We start from the raw sequence: 15,145 nt of genomic DNA on the forward strand, positions 1-15,145 counted from the left end.
AGACAGAAGTAATCATTTCTGTGGATTTTCCTTTAGGTTGACACCGTCAGAATTATTCATATTCATTCTGTCATCATCCTGCGACGTTCTGATAAGAGGAAAGACCGAGTAGAAATTTCTCCAGAGCAGCTGTCTGCGGCCTCAACAGAGGCAGAGATATCCTTATTGATCAATAAGAAGCTTTTACATGCTCTGGGGCTTTTGGGCTACACTGATCTGCTTGCTGTAAATTTTCTTCCTAACAGGCCCCGTAAGTGCAAGGCCCCGAGTTCGATCCCTGGTGCCAAAAAAAAAAAAAAAAAATTTCTTCCTAGGGATTGTTTTCTGGTTTTCATATTTACTCTTTAGACCCAGTTGTTTGGTTAATCAGAATTCCTCTTTATCCTTTGAATGGCTTTTATCAGAAGAATGGGAAATTTCTAGCATTCCTGCTCCTAAATGCCCAAAGACCCCAGAGCCAAATACTGTGAGGATCCCTTTCCTCCACACCTACTTCTCCCTTCTCCATTCCTAAAATCAGGAAATTAATTTTTAGGCCACTCACTATCTTGGTCTCTATCCTTTGGGAGATTTGCTCTTGAGACCTCTCAAAAAATGTAGTGTTGAGAAATGAATGCAATGTTACATGATAAATAATCCAAAGGGTGATCGAATAGGATATGTGCTCCCTATGATCTGGACTCCATACCTCACCCATAGCAAGTTAAATGTACATCAATGCTTTTAGACATTCATTGTTCTTTTGGATTAGGTTAATCTTGTAGACAACTAAAACTGTTTCAAAAGTAGGTAGAACACATGTGTAGTAGAAATTTTACGAAGTACCAAGCAGTATTAGAGGAATAGGTGTTTCTCCAACCTGTGTGCTCCAGCTCTTCTCTGGCCCTTGCCAGGTATAAACCAGGATATCAGTTTTGCATGTATCCTTACAGGTGGATTATGTACATATAGAAACATATATGAATATTCTCTGAAAAAGTACTGAATACGTATTTACCTTCTCACATACAGTATCCATCTTTTCACTAACAGTGTCTCTTGAAATTTGTCTACTTCAGTATATAGAGCTGCCTCACACTGATGCATAACTTATTTGTATAACCTATTTGTAAACTTACACCCGGTTGCATTTCAAATGTGTGCTGATCGGTAGAATCAATTCCTAGAAGCAAGGCATTTTATTTGTTCAGAATGCTTGTTTTAAAGTTAGTTGAGGTTAAAAATCCTTAGTTTTCCAATAAATTGTTAGCGTCCACACATTTAAATTCATTATTAAAAATTCATATGGTGCAACCACTGTGGAAATCAGTGTGGAGATTTCTCAAAAAATTAAAACTAGAGGTTCCATTTGACCCAGCTATTCCTCTTCTTGGTATTTTCCCAAAAGAATTAAAAGCATCCTACCACGGCGATATATGCACACCCGTGTTTTTAGCAGCACAGTTTGTTTTCTGTTTTGGTTTTTTGGGGTACCAGGGATCGAACTCGGAATCTTCCGCTTGTGAGGCAAGCAGTGGGACCACTGAGCTAAACCCCTGGCCCTAGCAGCACAGTTCGTAATAGCTAAATCTGGGGAACAGCCCAAATGCCCATCAACCACCAAGTGGATAAAGAAGATATGGGGTTTTTTTATACAATGGAATACTAGTCTGCCATAAAGAAGAATGAGCGTCAGACATTTCTAGCTAAATGGATCCACCTTGAGACCATACTCAAGTGAAATAAATTGGACACAGATGTTTGAGTGCCTTGTTGTTTCTGTGGTCTGAGAAAGTGAAAGTGGAAATAAGGACTAAAATTGAGGAGATTGGGTCAGTAGTGTCAAAAGTTGTGGGTTTCTTCTTCTTCTGGGCAAGAAGGAGAGGTTATCCCTGTGTCCAGGACTGAGTGAATCTTTGAGATGTTGCCTAATGGGAAAGACATCTTTGGAGTGGTGTTTCCTAAGTCACGGTCAAGTAGCCACATAGATGACTAGATGGGGACTGTGTTTAAGAATGGGGCCTTTGAAATATTGGTGGTCCCAGCGTCTGGTTACCTACCCAAAGCCCTGCATTTTAGCTTTTTTAATATCCACTTAATCTGGCAGTCTGAACCCTTTTCCCCAACTGAACTCTGACTTTCATGCTCTGAGAAAATATCCCACGGGTCTGGGCCCTCCTTAACTGTCTATCTTCCGTCTAATCTATGTGAATTTCTGTGGTGGCTATCTCATGTAAAATACAGTAAAATTTATTGTCCATAGTTTCTATTAAATGTTAAAGAAAACATGGAAAAAAGAGAAATAGGAAGTAGGGAGAAGTTCTAATAATTCCCCAAATTATATATTCTGTGGTTTTCAAAGTATTTCAACATATATACTAATTTGTTTCATTTATACTGCTCGGTCCTCTTGGTTCATTGCAAAGAAAGTCTTGTGCTGTTGTCCGATTCCATTTTGTAAGAGTCTTTTTTGTCTATGACTTGCACTCTAACATTTTGGCCATTCTTTTAAAATGATGGTACACAGTATATTAACTGTTATTCTTTAATTAATTTGTTATAAAATTTTGCTTTTTTTAATAGAAGTAAGACTTTTTAAGAAAATTTTTCTTTATTAATATCTACTTGCATTACCTTGAAATAAACAAATTTATAACAAAAAATGGACCCATAGATAGTCCTACCTGATAATAATATAAACACTATACTATGACATCTATTCTTTTAACAGAGCATCCCTTGTCATACATCTATTCTTTTTGTCTTTTTATCCCAATCAACATGGACGTGTAGAAGAAACAATGTTATTTTTACTTCCCATGTCCTAGATTTTAGTTTCTAGAATTCATAGACTCAAAATTGTTCACATGGTGATGGTAAAGCTTTTAGAGCTTTCAATAACAGCCTGCTGCAGCATGTGTGCTGTAGGTTCACTACCACTAACATAGAGTATTTCTTGTTGATGTCTGGTAAGAGCTTTGCTCTAAGAAACTTTATATTTCATAACCTTTCCTTAGAAATATAAGATATGGAATCTCCTGAGTTATATATGTAGTTTATACATTCTTTTAAACAGTTTTTTAAAATATTACAAATTAATTATATCCATAATACATATTTTTGGTATTCACATAATTCTTCAAGCAATATTCAAATATATTTGTGCTTTGTCTGTTTATTTGTTTGTTTTTTGTTTTTTTGAGACACAGCCTCACTTTGTAGTTCAGGCTGGCCTTGAACTCACTATGTAGTCCAGGTTGGCCTCGAACTAGTGGTGATTGTCCTGTCCCAGCCTCCTGAGTTCTGAGATTACTGGCGTGCCACCATGCCCAGCTGTCTGTTTACTTTAGAATCTACTTTTGAGCTTTCAATAAAACTGTAAAGATTTCTCAAATATTTAATAAAGGAGGCAATCATGAAAATATACTACTACTATAGCATTTTCATCTTTCATTTTACGTATCTTCTGTCATTTTGTGTAATTTCCTGTTCTTTACAGGTGTTGATTTTATCTTTGTAGTCTCAACTCTGCTGCCTTTTTTCAAGCTGGTGGAACAGTCAGTACATCACAGGGTTTCTAAACACAGTATCCACTCTGCCATATCAGTTGTAGCAATAAAATCTGATAAGGTGGGCATTCATCATTTTTCGCTACTGTAACTATAGGACCTCCTTCTTAGCTGTTTCCAAGCAGCTCTACTGATTTTAGCAGAATATTGTTTTAGTTCATTTTATTTTCCATCTAGATGAAGATTTAAAAGCAGCATTTGTAACATAGCAGTCTTGTCACTAGAAAGTGCAAGCTTTAACTGCCACTCAAAATCTTATAGCTGTGTAGGGGGAAAAGCACTTTCTTCTAATGGAGCCTGCCTGATCTCATCTTATTTCTCACATATTTCATCACATCACTTCTTAATGAAATGAATTCAGTTGCTGAGTCACCTCTTCATCAGATGAATCTTTACCAACTGCAGCTTTGAAAGACTTGGTAACAACTTCTAGAACAAGCACCAGTTCTACTAAATCCCAGACATGTCGTCTTGGTAGAAAGCATAAGCCTGGCCACAAACGCTGTCTCTTATTTGAGAAGAAGCTGCAAGTGCAGTAGCCTGGCAGCTTTTCTGCTTCTGGCTCCATCCGTGTGCAGAGCTGGGGCCTGGGTCATGTGACAGCCCCCCTCCTGCAGTACTGTGGCTCCCCAAGGGACTCTCTTGCCTTAGCACAGTTTTGTAATGTTGCCAGTCTGGTCAGCTTTTCATTTTTAAGGGTCATTTATATTTTTCTCTGAATTACCTGTTTACTTCCTTTGTTCATTTTTCTGCTGATTTGATAATCTTTTTCTTAATAACTTACAGGTTCTGTTATGTATGAAGAAAATTAGCCTTATGTAATAAGGATAGTGATTTTTTTCAGTATATTTTAAAGTATGTGTGGTTATTCCCTACTCAAGTTTTTTTTTCACATTTATATGTGCTCAGATTTAGCAATCTCTAGTGTATCTCTTTTGCATCTTAAAAAAAACTTTACAAATTCACGGGAACTTATTAAAATAGTACCGGAAGTTCTTTGGCTTTAACCCAGTCTCCCCGAAGGAAGACCAGGACATTGATGTTGCTACAATTGTGTATAGTTCTGTGCTGTTTTGTCACACGTGAAGGTACAGTAATCACTACTACAATAAAGACACAAAGCTGTTGTTTTTGTAAAGATCTCCCTCTTGGTTCCTTTTCATAATCATACCCACTTCCTCCACTTCCCTGCCCTTGGCTCCTGGCAACCACTAATCTGATCTTTGTCTCCCCTTGATGGCTGGGTCCTGCTGTAGTGCTAGACCGATCCAGGCCTGAGCTGTGTTTGTGGTGCTGGCTGTGCCTTGGAGACGGTTTGAGCCTTTTGAGTCTCGCCTTGAAGGTCAGCTGCGGGCACCAGAGCAGTGCTTGGTGTGGGAGAAACGTCCACAGCTCTGAGGTGAAACCCTCCTGAGGGCGCTGCTCAGGTCCTGGCTGATGAGGCCCCGGCCTGGTAGTCAGATAGGACGCTGCTAAACTCTCCTCCTGGAGTACTGGGCAGTTGCCTTTCATCCTCTTGAGGGGCACTGCCTTTTCCAGGCCCCAGATAGGTTCCTCACATGTTTGTCCTTACCGCTGGTCTGCTTTGTTCCTGAATGGGACTTACTGGGGATGTTCAGGGTTTGTTCCCTCTCAGATCTGTCCTATCTGTCCCTCTGCCATGAAAACACCAGCCACCCAAACTCCCAACCAGTACAGTGTCATATCCTAAACTCTGGGCACCCATGTCTCTCTCTCCCTCTGTCCCTGTGTCCCTTTCTCCTTCTCTCTTCTCTCCTCTCTCTTCTTTCTCTCCTTCCTGGCTCCCATGAGAAGGGCAACTTTGCTTACTACATGCTCTCTGCCATGATGTTTAGCCTTGCCTCGGGCCCATGAGCCAAAAGAAATCTTCATCCTTTTTAAAAATTTTTTTGTGGTACTGAAGATTGAACCTAGTATGTTTGCACTGAACTATAGCCTCAGCCCTTTATTTTGAGACAAGGTCTTGCTAAGTTGTCCATGCTAGGCTCAAAGTTGAAATCCTCCTGGCTTAGCCTACCAGAGTGCTGGGATTACGGGATGCATACTATGCCCAGCCATCTCCTCCTTTTCATTTGTTTATCTCAGGTATTTTGTCATAGTGAAGAAAGGTAACTAACACACTTCCCTATTCTGTGGCCTGGAAGTCTTCTCAAGAGCTCACCTTGTTTCCCATCTAGTGACCTTCCTTGCATGATGACCCTTGTCCTTGAAAATTATTGCTTTGTCTGTGTTATCCAATTTCTTTTTTTTTTAAATCCGTCATGGCCAAAAGCAAAAGGCCTATTCATTGATATTTACAAAACAGAAATAAACTTTCCCAAATAAGCTTCCCAGGATGTAACTATAGACAAATGTTCATTACTGGAATTACATATTGTAGCTTCAAACTGAACTAGTCCATTTTCAGAATGGGGTGATGAGAAGAGGCACTGCTGCACTTTGACATCACAGTTACCATTTCTTTAGCACTTACTGGGCCACACATCTTGTGTGGGTCACCTCATTTACTCTTCACAGCTGTGTCAAGGATCATTCCCTTCAGTCTGCAACTGAAGACATAGGCTAAGGGAAGCGAAGTAATTTCTCTTGGCATTTGAGCGTTTAAAAATACATTTAAAAATACTGTTCTTCAGACTTAGTTTTATAAAAAGGATTATTATGTTTTAATGGAAGTAGTTGGTAGGAAAACTAATCACCCGTTTATAGGCTAGTGGGAGCTATCTTATCTCTGGATAATACTCTCAAATTCTAGTCTAAGATACTTATTGAAAATTGTGATTTCTACAACAAAAGAGGAAAATATCTTTGGGGTGATAATTCTAGACAAATGGGGTGACTAAACGGGGTGTTTGCTCATTTGATCTCTGAAACCACATTATTTGCTATTATTAACATTGAGAACCTGTCAAAGAAAAAGAATTTAAAAATTCTTGAAGCTGAGGGTATAGTTCAGTGGTACAGCACTTGATTAGCACCTATGAGGCCCTGAGTTCAATCCTCAGCACCAAAGATAAACACATAATAAGTCAAATAAAGAGCAAAACAACCTATATTTCTTTTCCAAAAGTGATATTAGACTGAAGTTAAAGAGAACGGAAGATTCTCAAATCAATAATATAAATGACTTCTGAAGGTTTTGACAAGCTTCTTTGCAGGTAATAGTGGTCTGCATTTGAATGATCAAACATTACCTAAACTAGATTGAGTACTGTATATATTTACATAATTATAATCCCAATTACATAACTATACATACTGGAAGTCATATAGATTTGTGTTATAATTTTTTTTTCTTTTGAGACAGGGTCTCGCTGTGTAGTTCAGGATGGTCTTGAACTCATGTAGCCCAGGGTGGCCTCGAACTCACAGCAGTCCTCCTGCCTCAGCCTCCCAAGTGCTGGGATTACAGGTGGGAGCCACCACACCCAGCTACAAAAAACTTTAGGCAATTCTGAGAAATTCTGAGCATCAATTTTATCCATCCTTCTGTTGTTGTTAAATGGTAATAGCTTTATTTTAAATTTTAGGGTGCTTTCTGAGCCCTTAGTAGCATCAGAATTTTGTTCCCACATTTTGAAAATACCTTGACCGACACACAGGTTGGCTGAACTAACAGGTCGCCCCATGAGAGTTGTGGGCTGGTATCATTCCCATCCTCATATAACTGTTTGGCCTTCACATGTTGGTAAGTATTATGGGGTTGCAATGTTGATTATCCTCAGGAATGAACATTGTTTTTCTTCTCCATTATATAGGCCATGGTTATTTTAAACCAAAATTTGACTATCCTTAAATGTCATTATTTTGATTTATTTTGCCATGTTTTAAAAGTAATGATTTATGTCAAATTATTCTTAATAGTGAGCAATAAAATTTCAGCATCCAATTTTTGACTCTATTTAGGAAATCAAGATGAAAAGCCTGACAATCAGCTGACATCCAAAAATAAATAAAAGTAACTGAAAAATTGCTGATTGCTAAATACCACTACTATCTAGTACAGGCCTATTTTGAAGACTCACAGGTATTAAGGGTGAATTTTGCAAAATTAGTTTTCATAATCTGTTTATACATAACTCAGTTTAGCAGTTGTGGCTCTCATAATTCAGTTTAGCACATCTACACCCCTCTAATCAATATAAGGTAACCAAGTTGCTTTTTCTTTCTTTACCCTTTTTTGAGAATCATGGTTGATTTTTGTCTCTACCTGCCTTTCTAGAAAAAAGTAGAATAACTGTACTTGGGAGAATGAATTAACCATCATGAGCACTGATAGTTAACTATGTGGTAATGGTTCACAAGTGTTTCCTCTAATCTTTATAGTAACCTGCAGATTAGAGATCTTCCCCTCCTTGCATGAAGGATACACAGAGGCTTAAGTGGCAGAGCTGGGGTTTGAACCTATGTTATCTATATCACTAAGCACATTATTTAGTTCAGCTTTTTTCCCTTAAGGCTTTCTCTGTGATGAAAGTGCATTAGTTTGCACTCTAGTTTAAGATTCTTATCTCCATATGAACAGGTAACAAAATGTTCACAGACCTGCTCTTCTGAGTAGCACTCTTTTAAGACAACCAAGTTGAAGTGTCAAGTAGGTGACTGGATAGATGGTCTGGAGTTCTAGAGTTTTTTGGAGATGAGTTGAGAGTGGCAGGTGAAGAGATAAAAGGCGAAGCAATGGAGCTGGATCAAATCTCTCAAGGAGTGAGGGTAAAAAGATAGAAGGACTAAACACTGAGCTCTGGCCATGCCAGTGTTTCAAGTGCAAAGATTAGAAGACCTTGCTTGCGAAAGAGACTAGGAAAGATCAGGCAGGAAGTTAAGAGGACCAGAAGCAAGAGTGAAAGTATAAGGCCAAGTGAAGATAGTGTTTCAGGAGGGATTGAATCAGCTGAGAGATCAGGTAAATCAAGGACTAAAAGTACATTATTGATGACCTTGACAAAAGCAGTTTGGGTGCTGTGAAGCACAGTAATTCTTTTCATTGGTTGTGGATGAAATGGAATAGAACTATTGCCTATGAAGTACCTTTGATGTGTTAAGCATTGTGTTAAAAATCTTGTAATTTTTAAAAGATATAACTTATGAGAAAAAGAATGATGTTTATCCTCATTTAACTGATGAGGAAATAGGCTTTGAAATATTAAGGACTTTATCAAGGTCATGTAGATGTGCAGAGACCATTTGTACAATCTCGTGTATTTTCAGCAGCAGTTTGAGCAAGTATTTCTTTCATATGCACTGTTGTATCCTGTTTGGTCTCAGTTTTTACTTAGGAAGACATTGACAAGAAGTCTCAATCCATATCAAAAAGATATAAATGCAAAGAGTGTTTAAGAATGGATTGCCAAATAGAAGTAACCAGACCCAGTTGTGCTTTGCAGTGTTTCATTGTGATAGCTCATCTTTTGTTTACGTGCTGCCGAAGCAAGCACTGATAGCTCATCTTTTGTATCCTTCCTAAACAACAGCCTGAGGATTTCAGCTTTTAAATTTAGCTTCTGTTTATTTTGGGTATTTAATGTCTTGATAAATCATTTTAAATGTTGTTATTTGATGCCTATTTTTTAATCTCCTTTTCAAAAACTACTTAAGCTACTTAAGCCTTTAAATAGTGGGGTTTTATTTCTATTCTTGGGGATGTTGAATTCAATTATGTTGCGGTCAATTCTATGTAGAGGCTTCCTCTAAGAATTTGCTCCAAAATAGTTCTATACTTGTATTCTTTAGTAACAAGTATAATCACTTTCCTAGAAGCTGTCCATTAAAAGGCTTTTTTCCTCAGGAAATATTTTTGTGTCCTTCCAAAGCCTTTCTGTCTCTTCGAGACCCCATTGGAAGAAATTATCAAGTTGGGGGGAGGCCTAAAGTTTTGTTTCTTTTTTAATGCTACCTTTCATAGTACGGCTACTCTAGGCAGCCTAGAGTTTTGAATATTTTATTTATTACCTAATAATGAACTTTTCATAATATTTCCTTAACCTAGCAAAATGTTTATACGTTAACAATCGTATTGTCCTTATGATAGATCCCTGTATTGCATATAGAACTCGAATTCTGGAAGGACTATATGCCACTATTATTTTTAAAACTGCAAAATACAGTTTATTGACAGAACATTTTTGTTTTTATTTTCAGATGTTCGCACACAAGCCATGTACCAGATGATGGATCAAGGCTTTGTGGGTCTTATTTTTTCCTGTTTCATAGAGGATAAAAACACAAAGGTAGCACACAACACATGTGTGTGTGTGTGTGTGTGTGTATGTGTATGTTTACACATGGAGTAGAGAAAAATCTCTTTGCAATTTTAATGGGATGACCAGGGAAGATTTCAGTGAGAAGGGCTGTTGAGTCAGTACCCATAGAAAGTGAGGGAGCAAGTCTTGTGGATTTCTTAGGGGAAGAACATTTCAGGCAGAGGAAGTAGCCAGAGCAAAGACCCTAAGTGAGTGTGGCATGTTTAGGGAATACTGAGGGAGTTGGTGTGGCTGCCTCAGAGTTAGTTTTACACTGTTATCCCAGTGTTCTGTTTTGTTATCCCCTTTCCGTCATAGAAGTACCCTTGTTTGGATGATACCTCATTTGTTCATCCTAAAGGAGGTCCAGAGGATAATGGGGCAAGATCTTGCAAGGCCTTCCTTGGCTTCAACTCTCGATTGGGAAGCCACTAGAGAGTGACTTTATATTTTCATATGATCTCTGTGGCTACTGTATTGGTAACAGACTAGATGGGGGAGGATAGGGATAGAGTCCATGGCATCAGTGAAACCATTTAGGAAGATATTGTGGTAACTCTAGATAAGAGTTGATGGAAGTTTGACCACAGTGGTAGGAGTAGAGACAGTCAGTGGTCAGATTAGTTATATTCTTAGAATCTGTTAATAATGAATTTTCTCCATAAAATCACTTCTAGAAACATTGAAGTTCAATATTTTAAACTTTATGCTTCATTTGAAATACTTTCTGCCTTCTCATCATAATTTTATCTATTTATTATCATCATAGTTGTTAAATGAGTTTGTCAGTTTCCAACATAGCAGTTTAAATGTTCTGGTTCTTACTTTCCTGGTTCTCAAATTTGCTAGCAATTCTGTCATGTGAACAGTTGTATTGTTGTGACCATATTATGTTGATCCTTTTAACAGAAATTGATTGTGCCAGATTTCATTTTTGGAATCTCTTTAATTTTCCATTTCTGGAAGGGTCTTTGGGTTTTAGGGCCTACTAAATTGCTATGAAATTTCAAACATATAAAAATGAGTTATGGTTGAAGAGGTAGAAATATGTATCCTCATTTCATTATTATACATTGTATACATATGTTGAATTGCCATAATATATTCCATAAAGATGTACAAATATTGTATTTCAATTAATAGTTTTAAAACAACACCAAAAATTAATCCTTCTTTGTATAACATTTCTTCCTTTTTTTAAAAAAATAGACTGGCCGAGTACTGTATACTTGCTTCCAATCCATACAGGCCCAAAAGAGCTCAGAGTAAGTATGACAAAGACGCGTGTTTAGTGATTGGATAATTTTTGGTCCAAGGAATTGATTGTTTTATTTCATTTTATTTCTGTTATAGGTAAGATACTAGCAGCTCTGTATTTCTTTTTCTTTTTTTTTTTTTTTGGTACCGGGGATCGAACTCAGGACCTTGTGCTTGCAAGGCAGGCGGGCAACACTGCATTTCTGATTAAACCACTAACAGCTGTACAAGGAATTAAACCACTAACAGCTGTACAAGGAATTAGAATCTTTGTAGCAGCTTAGATATTCAGGATCTAGGGCTAGGATCATGTAAACCATATAAGTAGTCTCTTCACTGTAATAACATCACAGTCTCATTCCGCATAACCTAAACTGATTTGCACTACTAATTTTTCTCTGATGAATTGAAAAATGGAGATTGAATATGCAGAGTATTACAGGTTTTTATAGATTTTTTTTGCTGTGTCATAAACTTCAGAATTATAGTATCTCACTGAAATGTTTGGATAGGTTAATTTCTTTTTTTTAAATGTTATTGGTATATTTAAGGTATACAGTATAATGACACTCATGATTGGAAATTTGCACCTTTACATAATCTCTCTTGGTTCTTATTTTTCCCCCTTCCCCTGCCCTCCCTTCAACCCCTCCATCCCTCCCCATCTACAAAGACTTTGTTTCTAATTTTTCCTTTTCTCATATTAATTCCATTCCCTTCTTTCTATTCCTCTACCCTTCCTACTTCCCCTTCCCCTTTGCACCTTTTCTTCCTATTTCACATTGGATAGGTTAATTTCTTCAGTAAATTCAACCTAAGTTAGCAAATTGTAATTGAGAGCTTTCTATATGCCAAGCACTGTGGTAGGCACTGAGGATGTGGAGATGAAAGCCAAGCTCGTTGTAGAATTGGGGAATGGAAGCAGGCTATCTTAAATATTTGTCTTGTAATATTGGTTGATTTATTATAGCATTACTTAGAATAACATAGAATTGGGAAAAACTTAGGTGTTTATCAGTACAGAACTAGTTAAATGAATTATAAAGAATTCATATAATGGAATAATATGCAACCTTAATAAACAGCTGTGAGGAATCTTAGTATAATTAAAAAGGCAAGGTACAAAAGCAGAGCATGTAGCTTGCTGCAATTTGTGGAAAAGTGTGGAAGAGGATTAGCTACAGCTGCATATTTGCTTGTAAATACAGAAGTATCTGGAAGGAAACACGTTAGTCACTTCAGGAGATAGTAAGTGGATGTGAGGGACTAAAAGGTACTGAGACTTCACTGTATCCTTTATGTAGCTTTGGAATATGGAATCATATGAAAGTGCTTTCTAATCAGAATTTTAAAAATTTTCACTAAACTAATACATATATGATGCATAAAATTGTATAGAATGGTTTATAATAAATAGTCTCACTCCTCAAAAAGAATCACTTCCATTTCCTAATTTTGTTTATAGTTCTTCTGATATTTAGTTTGATACCTCTAAATAATACGTTTATACTCTTTCTTGATTTACCAAATTTAGATAATATCTGTTCTTATTGTGTTATATTGTTCTCAGAAATGAAGGTTTATCTCACACTATCCCATCTTCATTCTCTCCAAAGTTAGTTACATTATTCTTTATCATCCTTCTGTTGGTTACTTTCTAATCTCTTTATTCTATCAACAGTTGACAATAAGTAATATCTTCTGGGTCACTAGTGTTCCTTGTAGTTTTGCTATGTCTTCATATTTTCTTTTTTCTTTTTCTTTTTTTTTCTGGTACCGGGGAACAAACTCAGGACCTTGTGCTTGCCAGGCAGGCGTGGTGCTGCTGAGCTACATTCTCGGCCCAAGTCTTCATATTTTCAAAATTGCAGACATCTATATGCTTGCTGGGTTGTAACTCTAATTGCATTTTCTGAATTTTTAATTCTTAAGAGTAGAAAATAAAGTGCCTATATCATTATGATTATGTAAATATTGCTCCCTGTGCAACAAAGCAGTGCAAATTACTATACTGTGATTCCACTTTCTTCCTTGGGTACTGACATCCTGGAACTTTCCTTCATTGTGCCCCTGAATTGGATCCACTGTGGTCTAGATTCTTGGCTCATTGTCATTTTTTTGGGAGAGACCCTCCAGTAACTTCCTAAGAATGGTGTGCATTGGGCTAATTTCTCAGTCGTATTTGTCTGAAATGTTTTTATTCTTAATAATAACCTCACTAGGTAAAGAATTCTAAATGGACATTTTCCTCCTCAGAAATTTTTTTTTTGAGACAAGTTCTCGCTGTGTACTTCAGGGTGGCCTTGAACTCACTGCAATCCTCCTGCCTCACTCTTCTCTGAGTGCTGCGATTATAGCTGTGGACCACCATACCTGCTGGTTTTCCTCAGAACTTTTGAAGGCATTGTTTTGTTGTTTTAAACATCCAGTGTTATTGATGATGAGTATTTTGCTAGTTCAATTCTTCTTTTGTAGGGTACCTTTTCTGACAGCTTTTAGTAATTTCTCTTTCTTCTGACATTGTAAAATTTTCTGTGATATATTTAGGATGTGGCTATCTTATTCAAACTGCTGGATGCATCCAGTGCTAGGAAGTTCTCTTCTAGTTTTCCTTTGTATCTCCAGATAAAACAATCCACAATCTATCCAGCTCATAGGGAGATAAAAATTATCTTTATAATTCAGTCCAGTTCCATAATTTAAACAATATCTTCATATTTAAATCAGTCTTTAAGAAATAATTTTTCATTCCTTCAGTTACTTCCTTATTCCCATGTTTAACTCTCAGATGGCATCCAGAGTGTTGGGCAGAGGACTTACTTGAACCTGTGCTGTAGGGAAAGGGGGCTTCTTGGGCTCGTGCTGGTTGTGGGAATCAGAGCAGAAGTCCTTGCACTGATGGTCAGTGTTCTCATCTAATATACTCTTCTCTTCTGGACACAGAGTCTTAGCAGAAGGAACTACGCCCATAGCTTCCTCTTGTAGCTCTTTCCCTCTTCCCCCTAAGTTACTAGGGCAGATATGTCATATCCTTTTCTCTGTCCTTCAATAATTCCTATTTGTTGCCCCCTTTTTCCTAGCACTCCCAACAGTCATATATTAAAGGTTCTAGATTGACCTAAGTAACTTTCTTGACTAATTTTCTCTCTTTTTTTCTAGTTTCTTGATTTTTATCTTCTCACCATTTCTTTCTTTCTCTCTCTCTCTTTCTTTCTTTCTTTCATTTTGGTGGTATTGGGGATTGAATGCAGGGCCTTCACCATGAGCTACGTACCCAGCCCTTTTTTTTATTTTTTATTTTGAGACAGCATCTTGCCAAGTCACCAAATTGCGTGGGCTGGGTGCTTTTGATCTTCCTGCCTCAGCCTCCCAAAGTGCTGGAATTATAGCTGTGCCAGGCATATGCCATGGGACCCAGTTTTATTTAATTTTTTGAGACAGGTTTCAGGTTGATTTTGAACTCCCGGACTCAAGGGATCCCACTTCAACCTCCTAAGTGCTGGGAGTGTAGGAATACTTCACCATACCTGGCCTTCATTGAATTTTTTTTTTGTACTGGTGATCAAACTCAGAACTTCATTGAATTTTTATTTTTATTTTGATACTTTTGTATTTTTAATTTCTAAGAGTTTTTTCTTTATTTGGTGGTTATTCCAATTTCACATCCTATTCTTTTTGATTATTGAAATGTTAAATTTTCTTCTTTTTTTAGTTATCTATTTCCTCTATGGCTATTTTTTTCTATTGGGTTTAAAAAAATCTTGTGTAATCCTTTTTAAGAACAAGGCAACAAAAAACTAAGTGATAGCTCAGGAGGATTCACTTTAGGGTGAGTGGGTTGGGAGCCAGACATTTTATTCAAGTGTCACCAAATGCTCAACTTGAGATATCTTGCTCTGGGATACCAATCTTAACACTCATATCATACTTCTTTCCAGGCAGTCCATTGTTATTATTAACTATCAGTTAGAAGAACTCTATGCTGCTGCTATTCTTGCTAATGATAATGTTGATAAAACAACTTCATAAATTTGTTTATAAGTTTCTAAATTCAACCTTAAGCAGTGTGTGCATGGATAT

The 15,145-nt window shown here is 37.1% G+C and overlaps 1 protein-coding gene across 5 annotated transcripts in view; it reads left to right on the forward strand.

The window, feature by feature from the left end:
- Positions 1–15,145, forward strand: part of Brcc3 (BRCA1/BRCA2-containing complex subunit 3) — a 67,952-nt gene that overhangs the window by 5,929 nt on the left and 46,878 nt on the right. For all 5 annotated transcript variants that reach the window (XM_087204127.1, XM_004875175.4, XM_004875176.4 and 2 more), the window contains 4 exons: positions 37–156; positions 7,167–7,254; positions 9,708–9,796; positions 11,018–11,073. In XM_087204127.1, coding sequence (XP_087060253.1) covers positions 37–156; positions 7,167–7,254; positions 9,708–9,796; positions 11,018–11,073 — 353 coding nt within the window. The remainder of the gene's footprint in view (positions 1–36; positions 157–7,166; positions 7,255–9,707; positions 9,797–11,017; positions 11,074–15,145) is intronic.

The sequence above is a fragment of the Heterocephalus glaber genome, unplaced genomic scaffold (assembly GCF_053883595.1).
Source record: "Heterocephalus glaber isolate CG9 unplaced genomic scaffold, H.glaber_assembly_v1.0 deba00001863, whole genome shotgun sequence".
In the NCBI taxonomy this organism is placed as follows: domain Eukaryota; kingdom Metazoa; phylum Chordata; class Mammalia; order Rodentia; family Bathyergidae; genus Heterocephalus; species Heterocephalus glaber.